The sequence below is a fragment of the Stegostoma tigrinum genome, chromosome 1 (assembly GCF_030684315.1).
Source record: "Stegostoma tigrinum isolate sSteTig4 chromosome 1, sSteTig4.hap1, whole genome shotgun sequence".
Taxonomy (NCBI): Eukaryota; Metazoa; Chordata; class Chondrichthyes; order Orectolobiformes; family Stegostomatidae; genus Stegostoma; species Stegostoma tigrinum.
The window spans coordinates 149642438-149666069 of record NC_081354.1 but is presented as its reverse complement, the minus strand read 5'-3'; the positions used below and the strand labels follow the sequence as shown (position 1 = coordinate 149666069).

The following is a 23632-nucleotide window of genomic DNA, read 5'->3' as shown; positions in this document are numbered from 1 at the left end:
AGCCACATCGTTTGCACTGATGAGCTGGGCTCCCCTATTATCAAGAGTGAGATGTTTGTGGAACCTCCTCCTCCAGTGAGTTGCTAATTGTCCACCATCATTCACGACTAGATGTGACAGGCCTGCGGAGTTTAGAGCTGGCCCATTAGTTGTGAAATCATTTGGCTCTGTCAATCATTTGATGCTTATGATGTTTGGCATTCAAATAATCCTGATTTGAATTCTCAGCAGGTTGACACCCCATTTTTAGATTAGATTAGATTCCCTACAGTGTGGAAACTGGCCCTTCAGCCCAACAAGTCCACACCGCCCTTTGGAGCATCCCACCCAGACACATCCCCCATAACCCACATCCCCTGAACACTACGGGCAATTTAGCATGGCCAATCCACCTAGCCTGCACATCTTTGGACTGTGGGAGGAATCCCACACAGACACGGGGAGAATGTGCAAACTCCCCACAGACAGTCACCCGAGGCTGGAATTGAACCTGGGTCCCTGGTGCTGTGAGACTGCAGTGCTAACCACTGAGCCACCGTGCCACCCCGGTATTCAGAAATACCTTGTGCTGTTCTTCATTCAAGCAGGATTGTATTCTTCCTCTAATAGCCACAAAGGGCCTGGCAGTCCAAATCTTCCTGGAAAAATAATGAAAATTCCCTGATGCATGCCATTATCAATGTGAAAATTAGACCAGCAAGCAAGGTCGGGGAAGAAATGTTGTGCTGTGATCTGTAAACATTCATAACATGCTGCTTAAGTTACACTACTCCTCCATTTAGACCACACAATCATAAGATAAAATGTTAGAATTAGGCTATTCAGCCCACTGAGTCTGCTTTGCCATTCAACCATGACTGATATATTTCTCAGCCCCATTCTCCTGCCTTCTCCCTATAACCTTTGATCTGGTTACTAATCAAGAACCTATCTCTGTCTTAAATATACTCAATGACTTGGCATCCACAACCCTTTGTGGCAGTTCCATGGAGATGCTACACTCTGGCTGAAGATATTCCTCCTCATCTCTGTTCCCTTCACCCTGACGCTATGCCCCACGGTTCTAATCCTCCTACTATTGGAAACAACTTCCCCTCATCCACTTTATCCCGGCTTCTAATTATTCTGTAAGTTTCAATCATATCTCTCCTCATTCATCTAAACTCCATCAAGTACAGTCCCAGAGCCCTTAACCGTTCCTCATATGTGTCCAAAACTGCTCCATATATTCCAAATGTGGTCTGACCACAGCCTTCTACAGCCCCAGTGCTGCTTCTCTACTCTTGTTTGCTAGTCCTCTTGAAATGAATGCCAACATCTCATTGCTTTCCTAACTGTCAACTGAACCTGAAAAGTTAGCCTTAACAGAATCCTGAACTAAGACTCCCAAGTCCTATTCAGAATTCCAAAACTTTTTCCCATTTGGAAAATAGTCGAGGCCTCTGAGCTTTCTAAATAAATTTATACCCTCACTCTTTCCCACATTATATCCTCCCTACCATTTCTTTGTCCACTCTTAAGCATGTTCAAGTCCTTCTGCAGCCTCCCTGCTTCCTCAACACTATCTGTCCCTCCACTCATCCTTGTATCATCTGCAGACTTAGCAACAATGTCCTCAGTTCCTTCATCCAGAATGTTAATGTATAATATCCCAACATGGGCACCTACGGAACTCTACTAGACACCAGCCGCCATCCTGAAAATAAATCCATTATTCCTATTAGAGATAATAGGACTTGTAGATGCTGGAGAATCCGAGATAACAAAGTGTGGAGCTGGATGAACCCAGCAGGCCAAGCAGCATCACAGGAGCACAAAAGCTGATGTTTTGGGCCTAGTCCCTCCATCAGAAATGGGGGAGGGGAGGAGGGTTCTGAAATAAATAGGGAGAGAGGGGGAGGCAGATTGAAGATGGATAGAAGAGAAGATAGGTGGAGAGGAGACAGACAAGTTAAAGAGGTGGGGATGGAGCCAGTAAAGTTGAGTGTAGGTGAGGAGATAGGGAGGGGATAGGTCAGGCCAGGGAGGATGGACAGGTCAAGAGGGCGGGGTGAGGTTAGTAGGTAGGAAATGGGGTGCGGCTTGAGGTGGGAGGACGGGATAGGTGAGCAGAAAAACAGGTTAGGGAGGCAGGGACGAGTTGGGCTGGTTTTGGGATGCAGTGGGGGGAGGGGAGATTTTGAAGGTTGTGAAATCCACATTGATACCATTGGGCTGCAGGGTTCCCAAGCGGAATATGAGTTGCTGTTCCTGCAACCTTCGGGTGGCATCATTGTGGCACAAGCTTTCACAAGCTTCAAAATCTCCCCTAGTTATCTTGTTGTCAACCTTGTTATCTCATTCTTACCCTCTTCTTTTTTCACCACGATTTGACTCCAATTTGCTTTTCCTCCCTAACATGTGTTTCTCAATGCCTAAGTCTTTTGGATTAAAATGCCCTGTTGCCTTTGACATGTCATTGTCAGTTTGAACCTCCCCCAAATCATAACTCAAATCATTTTCAAACTGCATGAGAAAGGGAAAATTCTAACAAAGGGTGATCGACCACAAAGCAAGCTACAAAAACAATTGTGAGGTCTATTCCCACTGAGCAAAAAATATTGAGACATTTTCTGAGAATAAATTTTGATGTGTTCTGAAAGAAATCAATAGACAATATATTGTCAATAATGTACCAATTCACAAAGCTCACAGTCAAAACAGCTGTAGCAGATTTGATCACCACCACAGATAAGTTTTTCACATATTTCAATCGCAGGACAGATCAATCCTAATCCAAATAAGTTAAACAAAATATGCCATAAGGAAATTGTACACATAGCACAGCTCATGAACCACTTGTGGTCTTATTTTTTGCCAGACCATCTGTGTCCTTTGGCAGATATGCTACTCCATCTGTTTCCATTTATGATCTACTTGGCTGTAGGTTTATATCCATGCCGAAATGCGACATTATCCATCTCTTTTTCACACCTATCAGCAGGAGAATGCTTTAAGAAGCAGGGCTATCCCTCTACCTACCAAACAAGTGAAAGGTATGTGTTAAAGCTGCAATATAGTGCACTGTGTGTTGGACCATTAATGACAACAATCATCAAAAAAGACCATGCTTGCAACTATGGCCACAAAAAAACAAGTGCTGTAAAGCACTATGTATCAGGCATTGTATACACCACTTTAGTAATGCTGCCCTAGAAGTGTTACCACATATGCATACATATAAAAAATAACACAGCCAAAAAGGAAAATAAGTTAAAAATGTAACAGCTTTTTTGACTCAAGTTCAACACTAATGCTCTTCAACTACTTCCTTAAACAAAAACCGTCAAGAGTAATTGCTAAGATATCATAAATATTTTGCCAACTTTAGGTACATTTAAGTCGTCATTGGATAAGCATATGGACATACATGAAATAGTGTAGGTTAGATGGGCTTCAGATCAGTATGACAGGTCGGCACAACATGGAGGGCCGAAGGGCCTGTACTGTGCTGTAATGTTCTATGTTCTATGTTCTTTGTTTAATAGTTACAATGCCTCATTGACCAGCAACCCCGCAAGTCCCCATTAATCACAGAAGAAAATGTACTCTGAAGCAATGTCTCCACTTGGCTAAAATTACTGGAACAATTACAAAGTGACTGATCACCAAAATAACACTGTAATTACGGTCAAATGGGTGGCAGAGGTCAGAGATTGGAGGAGTAGAACTTTGAGCAGAAAAGACACATCCCAATTTTGTTTAATGTGAGCATCCAATGTTTAGATGCAGCTTGAACTGTCAGCTTGTGTTTTGAGATAGCTAGTAACTTCTTCAATTCTAAATTTGGTAAATAGAAGCATTTAATTTCAGTACATGACTTATTTTTAAATAAACAATAAAGTCTGACAAATACCCTAGAGTTATTAGGAAATTGGGCTCATGAAGTGATTCATTGTATACATACAGTCTCTGCGATGAAGCAGAAAATCCGTAGACAAATTGATAATATTAACGCCAAGATCAGCACAGAATGAAAGTTCTGTGCCTCCTTTTAGGCAGACATGTGTCCCCTACTGGTTGTTCTGTGAAATATCACTCAAAATTATGGTTCTGTTAATGAGGGTCCAGTTTCTCGTACCAGCTTTATTGACACTGACAGCGTCAACAAGCAACACAAAGACGACATGGAAAGGACAGTTTCTAAGTCCAGTGAATGTTATTTTACCATTATGCTGCTCTATACACTGTCATTTCTATTATATTATTTCAAAAAGCATTTGTCGAAAGAGTGTACAACAAACGTCTTGAGCTCTCAGCTCCTGACCAAGCATTTTGGCACTTCATTGTAGCTTTTAATTTTTTTTCTGTAACCTATCAAAACTAATTGCTGCATGCAGCATGACATTTATGGTGCACCTTTCTAAAAATTTAAGACCATAGTTCACAAAACATAGGAGCAGAAATTATGCCATGCAGCCTATCAAGTCTGCTCCACCATTCAATCATGGCTGATAAGTTTCTCAACCCCTTCTCCTGCTTTGTCTCCGTAACCCTTGATCTCCTTGACAATCAAGAACCTATCTATCTCCGTCTTAAATACACTCAGTGACCTGGCATCCACAGTCTTCTGTGGCAGTGAATTCCATAGGTTCACCACTCTTTGGCTGAAGAAGTTTCTCCTTATCACTGTTCTAAAAGGTCTTCCCTTTACTCTAAGGCTGTGCCCTGGGGTCCTAGACTCTCATACCAATGGAAGAATCTTCCCAACATCCACTATCTCCAGGCCATTCAGTATTCTGTAAGTTTCAAATAGATCAACCCTCATCCTTCTAAACTCCAATGAGTATAGTCTCAGAGTCCTCAAACGTTCCTCATATGCTAAGCTTTTCATTCCTGGGACCATTCTCATGAACCTCCTCTGAACCCGGTCCAGGGCCAGTACATTCCTCAGACATATGGGGCCCAAAGCTGCACACAGTACTCCAAATGTCACCTGACCACAGCCTTATAAAGCTTCAAGTACAGTGAAAAGTTTTGTATTGTATGCTGTTAAGGCAGATCATAATATACAGGGACATACCGACCATAGATGCTTGGACAGAGCGAGGCATACGAAGTTACAGCTGCACAGGAGGTGTACAAAAGTAAGACCAACATTAGATTTGAAATGTGACAGTCCATTCAGCAGTGGTGAAGAAGCTGTTCATGAACCTGTTGGTACACGTATTTAAGCTTTTGTATCTTCTAAGGGAGAAGTTGGACCAATATAAATATGATCTATCAAGCCAGATTTCAGGTCTGGGATCCAATTTTTTCAGAAATAACATCTGCTGGGATCATTACAGACAGTTTTGGTAAAAGTCCCCAGATGTTAGTCAGTAGGTTAGTCAGCCAACATCAGGTGGGATGGGACTTTGGCGATGTTGGCTGCTTTTCCACAGCAATGAGAGTCCATGGATGGAAGCTTGGCCTGCGTGATAGTCAGAGCTGTGTTCATAAGTTTCTATAGTTTCTTACGGTCCCAATCCAACCCTGGCAAATGGTGAAATATGAATTAAATAAAATCTGGAATTCCATGCTCGCATCACAGCAAGCAAACTTTACTGACTGTTTCTAGAACTGGTTCATGTATGATGTTAAGGTACAGAAATCTGCTGTCCTTGCTCGGTCTAGCTTACAAGCAATTCAAGACCTCGGACACTGCTTTATCCACTTAAGCCACTTTATCAAACTGCTAAAAAGCCTAAAAGAAAGAAGAAAACTTCACAGAGCACCCAACATTAATCTAGGTACAGGAGAAAACAATGACAAAATCAGCCCTGTTCAGCCTGCAAAGACCTTCTGATTAACATCTGGGGAGTTGTGCCAAAACTGTTTGTAATGATCCCAGCTAATGTTATTACTGAAACAACTCAGATCCCAGACTGAAATCTGGCTTGATAGGTCATATTTGCATTGGTTTTAAAACACAAACATGTTATGCTACATTTTTTGTTTTAACAGAAAAACAGAAATTTATAACGCTAAAGGATTAAAGATAAAGCAGAATAAATTACGTTTAATATACATTTAATGATTTTGAAACAAAATTACAATCCCATTATCCCAACAATATCCCATTACAATAGTCAAACAAAAGAGAACGCAGTTCCCTATTTCCATGTTGGATTTGACTTAGTTATGGCTTCAAGTCCTAGTCATGATACCTCTTCCTGCAGCTTTCCCTCAACTGACCTACAACTTTCTCAGCTTCAAATATCCCCCTTCAAGATTTTAACCAAACATTTCTGGTTTGAAATGTTTAAACTAAACTTCTTGCACTGAAGTAATCTTTTTCTTAACAATCCTAAAACTAACTCCCTTTTCTAAGCTAATAAAATGTGAGGCTGGATGAACACAGCAGGCCAAGCAGCATCTCAGGAGCACAAAAGCTGACGTTTCGGGCCTAGACCCTTCATCAGAGAGGGGGATGGGGAGAGGGAACTGGAATAAATAGGGAGAGAGGGGGAGGCGGACCGAAGATGGAGAGTAAAGAAGATAGGTGGAGAGAGTGTAGGTGGGGAGGTAGGGAGGGGATAGGTCAGTCCAGGGAAGACGGACAGGTCAAGGAGGTGGGATGAGGTTAGTAGGTAGATGGGGGTGCGGCTTGGGGTGGGAGGAAGGGATGGGTGAGAGGAAGAGCCGGTTAGGGAGGCAGAGACAGGTTGGACTGGTTTTGGGATGCAGTGGGTGGGGGGGAAGAGCTGGGCTGGTTGTGTGGTGCAGTGGGGGGAGGGGACGAACTGGGCTGGTTTAGGGATGCAGTAGGGGAAGGGGAGATTTTGAAGCTGGTGAAGTCCACATTGATACCATTAGGCTGCAGGGTTCCCAGGCGGAATATGAGTTGCTGTTCCTGAAACCTTCGGGCGGCATCATTGTGGCACTGCAGGAGGCCCATGATGGACATGTCATCTAGAGAATGGGAGGGGGAGTGGAAATGGTTTGCGACTGGGAGGTGCAGTTGTTTGTTGCGAACTGAGCGGAGGTGTTCTGCAAAGCGGTCTCCAAGCCTCCGCTTGGTTTCCCCAATGTAGAGGTAGCCAAACCGGGTACAGTGGATGCAGTATACCACATTGGCAGATGTGCAGGTGAACCTCTGCTTAATGTGGAATGTCATCTTGGGGCCTGGGATAGGGGTGAGGGAGGAGGTGTGGGGGCAAGTGTAGCATTTCCTGCGGTTGCAGGGGAAGGTGCCGGGTGTGGTGGGGTTGGAGGGCAGTGTGGAGCGAACAAGGGAGTCACGGAGAGAGTGGTCTCTCCGGAAAGCAGACAGGGGTGGGGATGGAAAAATGTCTTGGGTGGTGGGGTTGGATTGTAAATGGCGAAAGTGTCGGAGGATGATGCGTTGTATCCGGAGGTTGGTAGGGTGGTGTGTGAGAACGAGGGGGATCCTCTTAGGGCGGTTGTGGCGGGGGCGGGTTGTGAGGGATATGTTGCGGGAAATACGGGAGACGCGGTCAAGGGCGTTCTCGATCACTGTGGGGGGAAAGTTGCGGTCCTTGAAGAACTTGGACATCTGGGATGTGTGGGAGTGGAATGTCTTATCGTGGGAGCAGATGCGGCGGAGGCGGAGGATCTCCCCTTCCCCTACTGCATCCCTAAACCAGCCCAGTTCGTCCCCTCCCCGCACTGCACCACACAACCAGCCCAGCTCTTCCCCCCCATCCACTGCATCCCAAAACCAGTCCAACCTGTCTCTGCCTCCCTAACCGGTTCTTCCTCTCACCCATCCCTTCCTCCCACCCCAAGCCGCACCCCCATCTACCTACTAACCTCATCCCACCTCCTTGACCTGTCCGTCTTCCCTGGACTGACCTATCCCCTCCCTACCTCCCCACCTATACTCTCTCCACCTATCTTCTTTACTCTCCATCTTCGGTCCGCCTCCCCCTCTCTCCCTATTTATTCCAGTTCCCTCTCCCCATCCCCCTCTCTGATGAAGGGTCTAGGCCCGAAACGTCAGCTTTTGTGCTCCTGAGATGCTGCTTGGCCTGCTGTGTTCATCCAGCCTCACATTTTATTATCTTGGAATTCTCCAGCATCTGCTGTTCCCATTATCTCTCTCCCTTTTCTAAGCAGCTGTTTTACACATTCAGCTTCAGCCAAGATTTCTGCAAACTGCCCTAAAACTGAAACAACAATGCTTTTTCCTCAAGCTGTAGGTGTTTCCCCTAAGACCCCAAAACAATCCCAGATTCTTTGACTAATGCAATTTACTATTTACTTTGGTCACTAACTTTTCAAAATGAAAAAAAAATGCCATGGCTCACCCAGAAGTTAATTGTTAAATCCCTCCAGACACCCTGAAAATCCATATGCTACGAGCTCAAAACTCAAAAATGCAAAAATTAATATTAGAGTAAATAAATCATGCATTTTACATCACACACTCCATAATCTAATCAAACAACAGCCTGATGTAATCATACTCATGGAATTATACCTTGTAGAAACTTATAAAATTCGAACAGATGCAACAGGATAAATGCAAGAAGGGTGCCCCAATGACCAGAGAGTCTAGGACCTGGGTTCGTTGTCTAAGGATTTGGAGAAGGTTATTTAGTACTGAGACGAGGAGAAATGTCTTCACTCAGACTGGTGAGACGGTGGCAGGAAAAAGTAGTTGAGGGCAAAATACTGAATATTTTCAAGAAGGAGTTACATATCGTTTTTAGTACTAAAAAGGCCAAAGGGTATTGGGCGAAAATGGGAACAGGGTGCTGAGTTTGATGATCAGCCATGCTCATATCGAATGGGGCAGGATTGAAGGGCTGAATAGCCTACTCCTGCTGCTATTTTCTATGTTTTTATAAAGCTCTGGTCATAATACTTCAGGAGGGAGGTGTACAAAAATATAAAGGGGCACAGATAGAGTAGTTAGGGTGAAAATGATTTCCTTAGTAGAAGAGTCAATAACTGAGGATCACAGTTAAGGGATAGCAGGAACTGCAGATGCTGGAGAATCCGAGATAACAAGGTGTGGAGCTGGATGAACACAGCAGGTCAAGCAGCATCATAGGAGCAGGAAAGCTGATGTTTTGGGCCTAGATCCTTCTTCAGAAGGATCTGAAGAAATTTCTAAAGAAGGGTCTAGGCCCAAAACATCACCTTTCCGGCTCCTAAGTGGCTGCTTGGCCTGCTGTGTTCATCCAGCTCCACACCTTGTTGTCACAGTTAAGGGAAACAGGGTTTGAGAAGATTTGAAGAAAAAGAATTGGATCCAGAGCATGTTGGGTATCTGTAACTCACTGCTTAAGACGGTGTAAAGGTGGGAATTGTCCAGACATTTAAGAAAAAAAGACACGAGGAGCAATTTTTTTTTTCTTTACACAGAGGGTGGTTCGCATGTGGAATGAATTTCCTGAGGAAGTGGTGGATGCATGGACCAAAGGGTCTGTTTCCATGCTGTATGACTCTGTGACTGTAAGTATTCAGATGAGCACTTGAAATGCCACAATATGGAAGACTATGTGTCAAGTTTTGGAAAATGGTCAGATTCTTGATGACTAGCGCTGACACGATGGATCAAAGGATCTTTTTCAATGATGAAAATACTGTATGACTCTAGGAGTTCTGCAGCAGGTCACTCACCTCCTGTTTCCCCAATGACTGTCCACTCTCCAGAAGGCTCAAATCAAGAGTGTGATGGAATACCCGACTTGCCTTGATGAGTACAGTTCCAACACTCAACTTGACACCGTACAGACAAACAGTCTGTTTGACTGGCACCACTTCCACCACCTTTATCATTCAGTCCCTTCACTAGCAATTAGAACATAGAACAGAGAACATAGAAAAATACAGCGCAGAACAGGCCCTTCAGCCCTCAATGTTGCACTGACCTGTGAATTAATCTAAGCCCATCCCCCTACACTATCCCATCATCATCCATCTGCTTATACAAGGACTGTTTAAATGCCCCTAATGTGGCTGCGTTAATACATTGGCAAGCAGGGCGTTCCACACCCTTACCACTCTCTGAGTAAAGAACCTGCCTCTGACATCTGTCTTAAATCTTTCACCCCTCAATTTGTAGCTATGCCCCCTCGTACAAGCCGACGTCATCATCCTTGGAAAAAGACACTCACTGTCCACCCTATCTAATCCTCTGATCATCTTGTTTGTCTCTATTAAATCCCTTCTTAGCCTTCTTCTCTGCAATGAGGACAGACCCAAGTCCCTCAGCCTTTCTGCATAGGGCCTGTGCTCCAGACTAGGCAATGTCCTGGTAAATCTCCTCTGCACCTTTTCCAATGCTTCCACATCTTTCCTGTAATGGGGTGACCAGAACTGCACGCAATACTCCAAGTGAGGCCACACTCGCGTTTTGTACAGTTGCAGCATGACATCATGGCTCCGGAACTCAATCCCTCTACCAATAAAACCTAACACACCGTAAGCCTTCTTAACAGCACTATCAACCTGGGTGGCAACTTTCAGGGATCTATGTACATGGACACAAAGATCCCTCTGCACATTAACACTACCAAGAATCTTTCCATTGACCGGTATTCTGCCTTCCTATTATTCTTCCCAAAGTGAATCACTCACATCTATCTGCATTGAACTCCATTTGCCAACATTCAGCCCAATTCTGCAGTTTATCCAAGTCTCCCTGCAACCTGCAACATTCTTCCACACTGTCCACCACTCCACCGATTTTAGTGTCATTTGCAAACTTACTAACCCATAAAGCTATGCCTGCGTCCAAGTCATTTATAAAAATAACAAACAGCAGTGGTCCCAAAACAGATCCTTGAGACACACCTCTAGTAACTGGACTCCAGGGTGAATATTTTCCATCAATCACCACTCGTTGCCCACTTAGAGGAAGCCAGTTTCTAATCCAAACTGCTAAATCTCCCTCAATCGCATGCCTCGCATTTTCTCCGATAGCCTACCATGTGGAACCTTATCAAAGGCTTCACTGAAGTCCATTTACACCACGTCAACTGCCCTACCCTCATCCACATGTTTGGTCACCTTCTCAAAAAACTCAATGAGGTTTGTGAGACACGACCTGCCCTTGACTAATCCATGTAGACTATCTCCAATCAAATTGTTGCTTGCTTGATGATTATGAATGTTATCTCTTATAATCCTTTCTAAAACATTTCCTACAACAGACGTAAGGCTCACAGGTCTATAATTACCTGGGTCATCTCTACTGCCCTTCTTGAACAAGGGCACAACATTTGCAATCCTCCAGTCCTCTGGTACTAAACCTGTAGGCTATGATGACTCAAAGATCAAGGCCAAAGGCTCCGTCATCTCCTCCCTAGCTTCCCAGAGAATTCTCGGAAAAATCCTATCCGGCCCAGGGGATTTATCTACCTTCACATCTCCTAGAATTGATAACACCTCCTCCTTATTAACCTCAATCCTTTCAATTCTAGTAGCCCGTAACTCACTTATCTCCTCTGCGATATTCTCCTTTCCCTGAGTGAAAACAGATGAGAAATATTCATTTAGCACCTCTCCGATCTTCACAGGGTCCACACACAACTTCCCACTTCTGTCTTTGACTGGCCCTATTCCTACCCTAGTCATCCTCTTATCCTTCACATACCTATAGAAAGCCTTAGGGTTCTCCTTTATTCTACCTGCCAATGTCTGCTCATGTCCCCTCCTTGATCTTCTTAACTCTCCCTTTAAATCCTTCCTAGCTAATCTGTAACTCTCCATCGCCTCATCTGAACCATCTCGTCTCGTCGTCACATAAGCCTCCCTCTTCCGCTTAACAAGAGATACAATTTCTTTAGTAAACCACGGTTCCCTTACCTTATCGCTTCCTCCCTGCCCTACAGGGACATACCTATCAAGGACACACAATATATGTCCCTTAAACCAGCTCCACATTTTGATTGTCCCCATCCCCTGCATTTTCCTACCCCATTCTGTGCCTCCTAAATCTTGCCAAATCGCATTATAATTGCCCTTCCCCCATCTATAACTCTTGCCCTGTGGCATGTTCCTATCCCTTTCCATCACTAAACTAAATGTAACAGAATTATGGTCACTCTCTCCAAAGTGCTCACCTACCACTAAATCAGACACCTGGCCTGGTTCATTACCAAGTACCAGATCCAGTGTGGCCTCCCCTCTTGTCGGCCCTTCGACATACTGTGTCAGGAAACCGTCCTGCACACATTGGACAAAAACTGATCCATCCAATTCACAGGCAAAACACTGTGTACCGTCTACCAGTTGCACTGCAGTAAATCATCAAGTTTCCTTTGACAACATCTTCCAAACCTTCAACCTCTAGAAGTCAAGAACAACAAATTCACGAGAACACCACCACCTTCACATAGCTTTCAAGCCACCCACTAACTTGATATGGAATTACATTACTGTTCTTTCACTTTCAATGGTTCAAAATTCTAGGGGTCTCTTCCTAACAACACTGTGGGTGTACATATAGCCCAGCAGTTCAAGAAGGCAGCTCATCACCACCTTCCTCATGGCAACGAAGAATCGACAATACATTTGGTCTGACAATGGCTACGTCCCTGGAACAAATAGAACAAATAGAACAAATATATTTTAAAACATCTTGACTCAGAAGAATTACAGTGACCCAAAATGTACAATGAACAAAGCTAGAAAATCTTTCCTCACAGCAGCGTACTGCTCTCTCAACAGAAGCAATGAGGGTAGGTTATTGATGTAACCATCCCATGAACTACAAAAACGCACAGGTGGTATATAATGTCAAGGCTATGAAAGTCAAAGGTTTGTTAGAGTACAGATTTGGTGACCACAGTTATAATGCCTCTAATAGATTTGACATAAATATAACTTTTAAGAGCAGTGCAATGAGCAATATCAAATCACATTCAGCACACAGTTTGAAGAGAAAACGTAGCACTATATAAAAGCAATTCAATGCCTGCAGAGTTCTCCTCAACATCAAACTGTTGTTCAGATTCATCATCTAAAAAATATTTGACAAAATGATTGATATTTCTTGAAAAAGTGAAGCAAACCTTTCATCTCTTATACCTGTCTCCTCAATACCACGCACCTTACCAGATCACAGTTCCATCGGCACCTCTGTACTTTGTCCACGTAGCTATTGCTCAACATATAGGTAGTGAGTACCACAAAGCTATTCAGCAGCATAGGTTTCACTTTTTTTTCCTCACATGCATACACATATCCCGCATGGTTTGACAGATGTCATTGGTGATGCCAATTACAATGAACCAAAACTAAACAAACTGCATCTGGCATTAATCCAGGAACCTTCCTATACTGTGTCTCTCCATCCACTATATAATCTCTCATCACAAGATGGAGGATTCCTATTATTATTAAATGCGGAGTATTATTTAAATTGAGAAAGACTGCAGGAAACTGCGTCACAGAGTGAACTAGTCATCCTTGCGCACAAATCGCAAAGGAAAACAAACACAGGGGTAACAAGGAAGGAAAACAGAATGTAAGCTTACATTTCAAAGAGACTGGTGTATAAGAAGGAACACAACAGGCCAACCCCCATCCTAATTCCCTACCTACACTCACCTTTACTGGCTCCATCCCCATCTCCTTGACCTGTCCATCTCCTCTCATCCATCTGCTCCCTTATCCAGCTTCCTTCCGGCTCCCCCCCGCCCTCTCTATTTATTACAGAATCCCCTTCTTCTCTCAATTTCTGAAGAAGGGTCCAAACCCGAAATGTCATGCTGCTTGTGGCCTGCTGTGTTCATCCAGCTCAAAACCTTGTTATCTCAGATTCTCCAGCATCGGCAGTTCCTACTATTCCTGGTGTATACAAATGAAATCTTGCTAAATGAACACAATGCACTTGTTAGGCTTTACCTGGAATAGTGTGAAACGTTTTGGAGCCCTTATCTAAAGAGAGATATACCAGCAGTGGAAGCAGTCTGAAGAATATTCAATGGGTAGATTCCAGGTACAGAGGGATTTTAATAAGAGGACAGGTTGAGTGGGTTAGGGTTAAACTCACTAAAGTTGAGACGAATGAGATGAGACTGTTAGTGAAACACCAGAAGTTCTTAGTGAACTTGGCAGGGTAGATGTCGAGAGGTTGTTTGTGAGAAAGACGAGGATCAGTGAGCAGAATCTCAGAGAAAGTGGTCCTCCTATTTAAAACAAAATTAGGGAGGATTTTTTTTCCTGACAGAAGATAGTCAATCTTTGGAATTCTTTTTGGCAGAAAGCTGATGAGGCTCAGTCATTAAATATATTCAAAGCTGAGATGGATTTTTAATCAGTAAGAGAATCGACAGATAAGGCAGCAAAGTGGAGTCGAGGATTGTAGGATTAGCCGTTACATCATTGAAAGGTACAGCCAACTGCTTTAAGTGAATGGACGCCTTTTGCTCCTAAGTTTTCTAGTTTTATTCATCAGCAAAGACCACTTATCTCTTTTCGACAACAGAATAATATATTGGTCCAGTCTTGATCTGTAACAATGTTATCTTCAGAAGAAGTTAAAACACTTCCTTATCTTGCATTTCTTAAGTATGGAAACCATATAGCTGGAGAGCAAAGATAGTGTAGTGTTAAACAGGGTAGTTGTATTGAGGATTAAATAAGACATATAAAACAAGAACAAGGCTACCAAGGTCCACCGAGTCTGCTTCACCTATATATATCATGGCTAATCATCCAACTCAGTACCTTGTCACTGTTTTCTCCTCATACCTTTTGATTGCTTGAGCCCTAAGAATTGTATCCAACTCCTTCTTGAAACTAGCCAATATTTTTGCCTCAACAGCTTTCTGTGGCAGAGAATGCCACAGGTTCATCGTTCTCTGGGTGAAGAAATTTCTACTCCCCTGTCCTAAATGCCCTACACCATATGGTTAGACTTTGACCCATGGTTCTGGACTTCCTGGTCAATGGGAATATCCTTCCTGCATCTACCCTATTTAATTCTGTTAGAATTTTGTAGCTTTCAATGAGACAACCCCCAATTATTTTCCTAAAACCCAGTGAATATAATCTTAATCAATTTAATCTCTCTTCGAAAGTCAATGGTGGCAAACCAGGTCTGGTAGACCTTTGCTGCAAATTACTCTATAGCCAGCACATCTTTCTGCAGAGACCAAATCTGCACACAATACTACAGATGTGATCATGCCACAACGCTGCACATTTTTGCAACAAGACATCCCTGCTCTTCTACTTGAAACCTGTTGCTATAAAGGCCAATGTTCCATTTGCCTGCATCGCATGCTGAGCTTCGGTGTCTGGTGAACATGATCACCCAGATCTCATTGACCTCCCCCTTTCTCAAACTACCCCGTTCAAATAATACCTGTCTGCTTCTTATGCTATGAAAGCAGTTAATCTCACAATCATCAATATATATTACAATGCATGACTTTCATAAAGCTAGAAAAATTCTGGAATCACTCAGCAAGTCGGGAACAGTAGCAGTTGTGCAGAGAATGGGCCAACTGAATTGACACAAGGTTATGCCTGAAACAAATTACGCATTTTTCTCCACGTTAACTGATTTTGGCTCACTAAGCATTTCTAGCATTGCCTAGCATTTCAGACCTCCAGGTTTCACAGCTTTGTTCTGTATGAATGACTGCAATCCTCTCTGGCAAACCTTGACAGGTCGAATCATTTCTGGTGTGTGCTGTGATATGTTCTATCATGCCTTTGGAAGCCAATCAATCAGCAGAGTTTTGTTTTGGATGGACTGGTGAGAGAGAACAGCTAATCAGCCTCCTGCCAATAAGATTAAAGCCAAAACCAACCACCCAAAGAACTGCGGATGCTGGAAATCAGAAACAAGAATAGAAATTGTTGGGAAAATTTAACAGGTCAGGTGGCATCTGTGGAGAGAAATCAAAGTTTGTGTTTCAGGTCCAGTGAACTTTCTTTAGAACTGGTAGCAGTTAAAAAAGCTCAGTAAGTTCAGAGTTCTGAGGAACCGAAAATTGGACCCGAAACATTAACTCCAATTTCTCTCTACAGATACTGCCAAGCCTGCTGAGTTTTCCAGCAATTTTTGTTTTGTTCTGATTTACAGCAGCCATGGATCTTTTGTTTTTTATAAAGTAGCTCGGAAAAGGTTGGTATAATATGCTGAAAGGGGGGGCGGGCAGAGGCGTAAAGGTGGAGATGGAGCCCAAAGAAAGAGAAAAACAGGTGGACAAGCTGGAGGAACAACACCTCATTTTCCGCTGGGGGATCTCACAGCCCTCCAGACTCAATATTGAGTTCAATAATTTTAGGGCCTAAATTCTCCCATGTCCCAGCCCCGCACCCCACCCACCAGGCCTTGTATCCACATGACCTGCCATTACACACTACTTGTTGTCACTAACAGTGCCCATTAACAACTATTCACCCTCCCAGCCTGATCGTCAGCAACTCTTTTGTCTGTCCAACTGTTTTTCTCTCTCTTTGGGCCCTATCCTATCATTTACTCCCTATCCCACCAATCTCCCTATTTTATACATAAAAAGTAATATTTTCCCAGCCACCATCAGTTCTGAGGAAGAATCACCGGACCTGACACATTGGCTCTGATCTTTGCTTCACAGATGTTGCCAGAGCTGCTGTGCTTTTCAAGCAACTTTGTCTTTGGACAAACAAAAGAATGGGTCAAAATTAATCTGGCAGAATCAATACATGCTAAATGGGTCCATTAGTAGCTGACAGTGGGTTGGCTGTGGAAGCAGTCCACGTGATGACAAGGCCTTGTGTGTGGTAAAGCAGTTATTTCCAGCTGAAGCAGCAAGTTACCTGTATTCCACTCAATCCAGTTGACTGTAGTTGCTGTTCACAGTGTGGTCTCCTCTACATTAGGAACAGTGAATGAACACATTGTGGACAGAACATAGATGTTTGGCAAAAATGAACCCGAGCTTCCTGTTTCAGAGACAATAGGAACTGCAGATGCTGGAGAATCTGAGATAATAAGGTGTAGAGCTGGATGAGCACAGCAGGCCAAGCAGCATCAGAAGAACAGCAAAGCTGATGTTTTGGAAGAAGGATCTAGGCCCAAAACGTCAGCTTTCTTGCTCCTCTGATGCTGCTTGGCCTGCTGTGTTCATCCAGCTCTACATCTTGTTATCTCTGAGCTTCCTGTTACCTGCCACTTCAATGCACCATGTTCCTGGCCAACATTTCTGTTTCAGGCCTGCTGCAGTGCTCCAGTGAAGGTCAGCACAAGCTGGAAGAACAGCATCGCCTCCACTGAGGGACCCTGCAGCCTTCTGGACTTGATAGCAAGTTCAGTAACTTTAGGGCCTAAGTACCTTCGCCCATGTCCTTACCCCAACCCCCACACGACCTCTGACCCCAATCCCCACATGGCCTCTGTCCCCACATGGGCTGTTATCACAAACAACCCATTGTCAGCTACTAACAGCGTCCATTAGCAGCTTTTCATTCTCCCAGGCTGACCTTTGTCATTCCTACTGTTGTACTCTCTATAGGCACCATCTCCACCTACTCCACAATGATGCCACCCGAAGGTTGCAGGAACAGCCCACAATGATGCCACCCAAAGGTTGCAGGAACAGCAACTCATATTCCGCCTGGGAACCCTGCAGCCTAATGGTATCAATGTGGACTTCACCAGTTTCAAAATCTCCCCTTCCCCAACTGCATCCCTAAACCGGCCCAGTTCGTCCCATCCCCCCACTGCACCACACAACCAGCCCAGCTCTTCCCCTCCACCCACTGCATCCCAAAACCAGTCCAACCTGTCTCTGCCTCCCTAACCTGTTCTTCCTCTCACCCATCCCTTCCTCCCACCCCAAGCCGCACCCCCATCTACCTACTAAACTCATCCCACCTCCTTGACCTGTCCGTCTTCCCTGGACTGACCTATCCCCTCCCTACCTCCCCACCTATACTCTCCACCTATCTTCTTTTTTCTCCATCTTCAGTCCGCCTCCCCCTCTCTCCCTATTTATTCCAGAACCATCACCCCATCCCCCTCTCTGATGAAGGGTCTAGGCCCGAAACGTCAGCTTTTGTGCTCCTGAGATGCTGCTGGGCCTGCTGTGTTCATCCAGCCTCACATTTTATTATCTCCACCTACTGTTTATTTCTCCTCTCATTCCATCTTTGGCATTTATACCAACTTCTTCCTGGCCACAATCAGTTGCGGAAGGGTCACTGGACCCAAAACATTAACTCTTGCTTTCTCTTCATAGATCCTCCAAGATTAAAGTCAACTCAGTCCTTGCATAATCTTCTGCTGGTTGCACTGGCTCTGCTCCTCACTTACCAGTCCTCTGCAGGTACTGATAGCTGCACTGCCACTCCCCAGATCTGGGTGCTCCACTCTGCCCATGAAGTGACAGGCGTTCCCTGTAGGACTCTGAACGATGGTACCAGTTACGTTTCCGTATCTTTTCTCTAGGACATAGCCTGGCGAAAGGAAGGGGCGATTGAGTGTCAAGTTGAAAAGCAGCTTTTGCCCTCCGTGGACGAGTTGGTAATAAACATGCTCCTCTCTGTTGTTAAGGTCTCGCCTTTTAACGTGGTTGACATAATAAGTGACGTCCGGGGACAGGACAGCTCCACGTTCGTCCACTTTGATGGGGTGCACTATTTCGTAACTTTGCAAACTCCTGATAAACTTTTCTGAAAGAGAGAAGGAAAAAACACAAACCAATGAGCATATGATCCTCCACGGGGCGCCGCTGCTGTGACTATGGGATCGCTCCAGCAAGCCGGACTGACCCCAGTTGCTAGCCCTCATCCCCGTCCCCCAACTCGCAAACACTGAGGAGGGAATCCACCCGTGCACTACCTGCAGCACCAATGAGCGGACCCCTGGCGGGGCGGGCGGTGGTTGGAAGCCTGTTGACGAAAGTATGACAAACCTTGTTTCTCATCTGCAAACTGCAAACTGTCCAGCTGGCGGCCACCGTGGCTGGCTGCCAGGAAACTGAAGACGTTGAAGAGAAAAGGGACGCCCGTGATCAAACATCCTCCCAGAACAGGCATGGTTCGATTAAAAGTTGCATCGGCTGAAAGGAGGTTTTGCAAGCGGGCTGGGCGATGCACGGGCCCCGGCCATGGATCGACCACCCACCCCCACCTCAACACAGAGAACAGATAGCAGAGAGGTCGGACAGAAAGAAGGGAAGGCGATGGCCAGAGGAGGAGTAATCGAAAACTTCGGCGTAATATTTCTTAAGGAAAGAGGGGAGGGTTCGATAAGTGCCTTTGGCGGTTTCCAACCTTTTCAAAAATAAATCCCTAGAGTTCACTCCGGTTTACATGGAAATGTGTGCAGTTCTGTACAGAAACATGCATGTTATTGCACGCAAGTGATTGCAGAGGTGGTAACACAAAATATCAACCCCTTCCCCCCCTCACTGAGTAGAACTCCTAATTTTTAAATATTTCCTTGCTCGCTTGTTCATTCAGAAAATTGGCAATGTGGCCAACGAATAGAGTGTTAGCTCTTAAACACGATTCCTTCACGCGTTGCAGTTGTGTTAACAACATTGAGGGGAATGGGAATATTTAAAGGAATTCCACCCCCTCCGTTTTCTCCTGGGTTCCAAATGCCCTTGGCAGCATCAGTGAGAGAGGACAGAAGCATCCGCTTTAAAGAACAGATTTTGCCACGTCTTTTGATGCCTTTGTGTATCACCATGCGACCTGGATCTGAATTATTAGCCATTGATTCTTTAAATTAAACCGCCCCCTCACTCTCCCTGCACAGGCCGATTGTTACCCCTCCTCCCACCAAACGTGATTGGTCAGTGGTAGAGCCAATTTCAGCTCCGGTGCCTTCTGCCCCGTGGAGAGGCGGTGGCGAGCCCTTCACTGGGGATTCAATAAAGCCGGAGTCCGACCTCCCAGTCCATTGGATACTGGGGAGAGATAATGTTTAGATTTTCAAAACTCATTCCAGCTATTTGGTCACATCAGCGGTTTTCTCCGGGTTGTGATGGGGAGGGGGGGTGTGTTGGTGGAGGCTGGTAACTGTTGTCACTGCCATACCTCGTAAGGTATGTCCCTTCAATCCAATTCTGTTTCTTAAAACGTGCTCCCTGGTTTTGTATTAGAAATCTAACTGCAACCTTACGTGTTTGTTTTACATTAAGTAGCGCTTGGATGGAGTCAGGTAACCACTCCGCTGGAATACAGCCAGCAGAATACTACTGAGGTTCATCTAACCGTTTTAGCCCTGTCAGTGATCATCCGAACGAGTACTTAGCTGGTTTCAACAGCAAATGCTGGCGATCACAGCGGGTCAGGCAGCATCCATGGATACTCGAAACGTTAGCTTGCTGGCTCTCCATCACAGCTGTGATCGCCAGCATTTGCTGTTTTCAGTGCGGATTCCAGCATCTGCAGTAATTTGCTCCCACTTACAGCTAGTTGAATTGGAGATCTTTTAGCAGCCATAAAACTGCCGGAATACCAAATTAAAGACACACACTTGCCCTTCTCCATACGTTGGCATGTGTTGCTGGAGCTGCAGGGTTTCTCCAGCACCCGCAATTCTTTGTTTTATTTTCGTACACTGATTTGTCAGTTTTATTTTTAATTCTTGCAAGGTAAACAGATCCAGTCTTTAGGGGAGTGAATAATCATCTCCAGTAACGATCAGTTCGGCTTTAAAAACAAGAGTGCTAGAGAAACTCAGCAGGTCTGGCAGCATCTGTGGAGAGAAACAGCGTTGACATTTCTAGTCTAAACTTGGAATACTGCGTCCAGTTCTGGTCGCCCCATTATAGGAAAGATGTGGATGCTTTGGGGAGGATTCAGAGGAGGTTTACCAGGATGCTGCCTGGACTGGAGGGCTTATCTTATGAAGAGAGGTTGACTGAGCTCGGTCTCTTTTCATTGGAGAAAAGGAGGAGGAGAGGGGATCTAATTGAGGTATACAAGATAATGAGAGGCATAGATAGAGTTGATAGCCAGAGACTATTTCCCAGGGCAGAAATGGCTAACACAAGGGGTCATAGTTTTAAGCTGGTTGGAGGAAAGTATAGAGGGGATGTCAGAGGCGGGTTCTTTACACAGAGAGTTGTGAGAGCATGGAATGCGTTGCCAGCAGCAGTTGTGGAAGCAAGGTCATTGGGGTCATTTAAAAGACTGCTGGACATGCATATGGTCACAGAAATTTGAGGGTGCATACATGAGGATCAATGGTCGGCTCAACATTGTGGGCTGAAGGGCCTGTTCTGTGCTGTACTGTTCTATGTTCTATGTTCTATGTTCTAGTCCAGAATGAATTCTTCAGAACTGGGCTCGAATTGAACTCGAAATTTCTCTCTCCACAGATGCTGCAAGACCTAAGTAAAAACCAAAAAATAAAACTCTGGATGCTGTAAATCAGAAACAAAAAGACCCAAAACGTTAACTCTGATTTCTCTCCACAGGTGCTACTGGACCTGTCGAGCTTCTGCAGCAATTTCTGTTTTTGCTACTAGACCTGCTGAGTTTCTCCAGCATTCTCTATTTTTTTTCAGAATAAATGTTAATACACCAAAATGGAAGAAGCGTTAAGATATTCTTTGCGCCTCGGTTTAGTAAATCCCATCTAGAAGACGTTTAGCGTAAAAAAATCAAACATTGCCGCATTAATTGAAGCCCGATCAAAAACAAAAGTTGCTGGAAGCTCAGCAGGTCTGGCAGCATCAGAAAAAAAATCAGAGTTAACGTTTCGGGTTTGGTGACCCTTCCTCAGCCTTTGAGTTTCTTTCTCCATCATATCCGGGAACATACTTTTACACAAGTAATCAAAAGACTTTGATGTTTTACATATACGCCATATTTATCTAAATAACTAATGCTGACAATCTGCGCTAAAGATACAATAATATCACGTAGATTTCAAAATAATCGAACAAAACTACTATTGAGGACGTTGCGCCAACAGAACCCCTAGCCCGCCCTCATTTGAAAACCACTAGTGAGCGATCAAACATTTCCAGTGTATCTTTTTGACCAGCGAATGAGGACGGTTTTATCTGAATGTGTGTCCATGCAGGAGTTGTTCCAAGTGACAACGAAGTGGCTGGATGAACACAGTTGTTCCAAGTATACAGTTGGTCATTAGAGTCACCTAGCGGCAAATGGGAGGAAGATGTTTAACTCCTGACGGGGGTTAAAATTGTTTCAGAGACAGTAGGAACTGCAGATGCTGGATGAACACAGCAGGCCAAGCAGCGTCAGGGGAGCAGGAAAGCTGCCGTTTGGGGCCGAGATCCTTCTTCAGAAATGGGGGTTGGGAAGGGTGTTCTGAAATAAATAGGGAGAGAGGGAAAGGCGGATAGAAAATGGATAGAGGACAAGATAGGTGGAGTGGAGACAGACAACTCAAAGAGGCGGGGATGGAGCCGGCAAGGGTGCGTGGAGGTAGGGAGGAGATAGGTCAGTCCAGGGAAGATGGACAGGTCAAGGGGGCGAGATGAGGTCGGTAGTTAGGAGATGATGGTGCAGCTTGAGGCAAGGGGAGGGGATAGGTGAGAGGAAGAACAGGTTAGAGAGGTGGGAATGAGCTGGGCTGGTTTTGGAAAGCGGTAGGGGGAGGGAAGATTTTGAAGCATTTGAAGTCCACATTGATACCATTGGGCTGCAGCGTTCCCAAGCGGAATATGAGTTGCTCTTCCTGCAACCTTCGGGTGGCATCGTTGTGGCACTGCAGGAGGCCCAGGATGGACATGTCGTCTAAGGAATTGGAGGAGGAGTTGAAATGGTTCGCGACTGGGAGGTGTAATTGTTTAGTGCGAACTGAGCGCAAGTGTTGTGCAAAGCGGTCCCCAAGCCTCGACTTGGTTTCCCTGGTGTAGAGGAGGCCACAACAGGAAAAGTGGACACAGTAGACCACATTAGCAAATATGCAGGTGAACATCTGCTTGATGTGGAAAGTCTTCCTGGGGCTGGGATGGGGGTGGGGTAGGAGGTGTGGGGGCAGATGTAGCACTTCCTGCAGTTGCAGGGAAAAGTGCCGAGTGTGGTGGGGGTGGAGGGGAGTGTGGAGCGGACAAGGGAGTCACGGAGTGAGTGATCCCTCCAGAAAGCAGATAAAGGTGGGGAGGGAAAAATGTCTGGTGGTGGGGTTGGATTGCAGATGGCAGAAGTGTTGGAGGATGATGCTTTGGATCCGGAGGTTGGTGGGGTGGTACATGAGGACAAGGGAGATTCTGTTTTGGTTGTTATTGTGGGGAGGGGGTGTGAGGGATGAGGTGTGGGAAATGTGGAAGACACAGTCGAGGGTGTTCTTGAACACTGCGAGGTGGAAATTGCGGTCTTTGAAAAACGAGGACATCAGAGATGTACGGGAGTGGAATGCCTCATCCTGGGAGCAGATGCAGCGGAGGCGAAGGAATTGGGAATAGGGGATGGCATTTCTGCAGGAGGGTGGGTGGGAGGAGGTGTATTCTAGGTAGCTGTGGGAGTTGGCAGGCTTGAAATGAATATCGGTTTCCAGGTGGTTGCTGGAGATGGAGAAGGAGAGATCCAGGAAGGAGAGAGAGGTATTAGAGATAGTCCAGGTGAACATGAGGTTAGAGTGGAAGGTGTTGGTGCAGTGGATGAACTGTTGGAGCTCCTTGTGGGAGCACGAGGCAGCGCCAATACATTCATCAATCTAACGGAGGAAGAGGTGGGGTTTGGGGCCAGTGCAGGTACGGAAGAG

General features: G+C 45.0%; 1 protein-coding gene across 1 annotated transcript in view; it reads right to left on the bottom strand.

Annotated features, from left to right (window-relative positions):
• The window catches only part of adamts12 (ADAM metallopeptidase with thrombospondin type 1 motif, 12), a 532086-nt gene extending 512967 nt beyond the window's left edge, over nucleotides 1–19119 (bottom strand). Inside the window, exons 1-2 of the mRNA XM_059649383.1 lie at nucleotides 18852–19119; nucleotides 18251–18609 (exon numbers count right to left, since the gene is read on the bottom strand). Of these exons, the coding sequence (XP_059505366.1) occupies nucleotides 18251–18609; nucleotides 18852–18975 (483 nt within the window). The 5' untranslated portion in view covers nucleotides 18976–19119. The remainder of the gene's footprint in view (nucleotides 1–18250; nucleotides 18610–18851) is intronic.
• Nucleotides 19120–23632: the final 4513 nt, after the last annotated feature.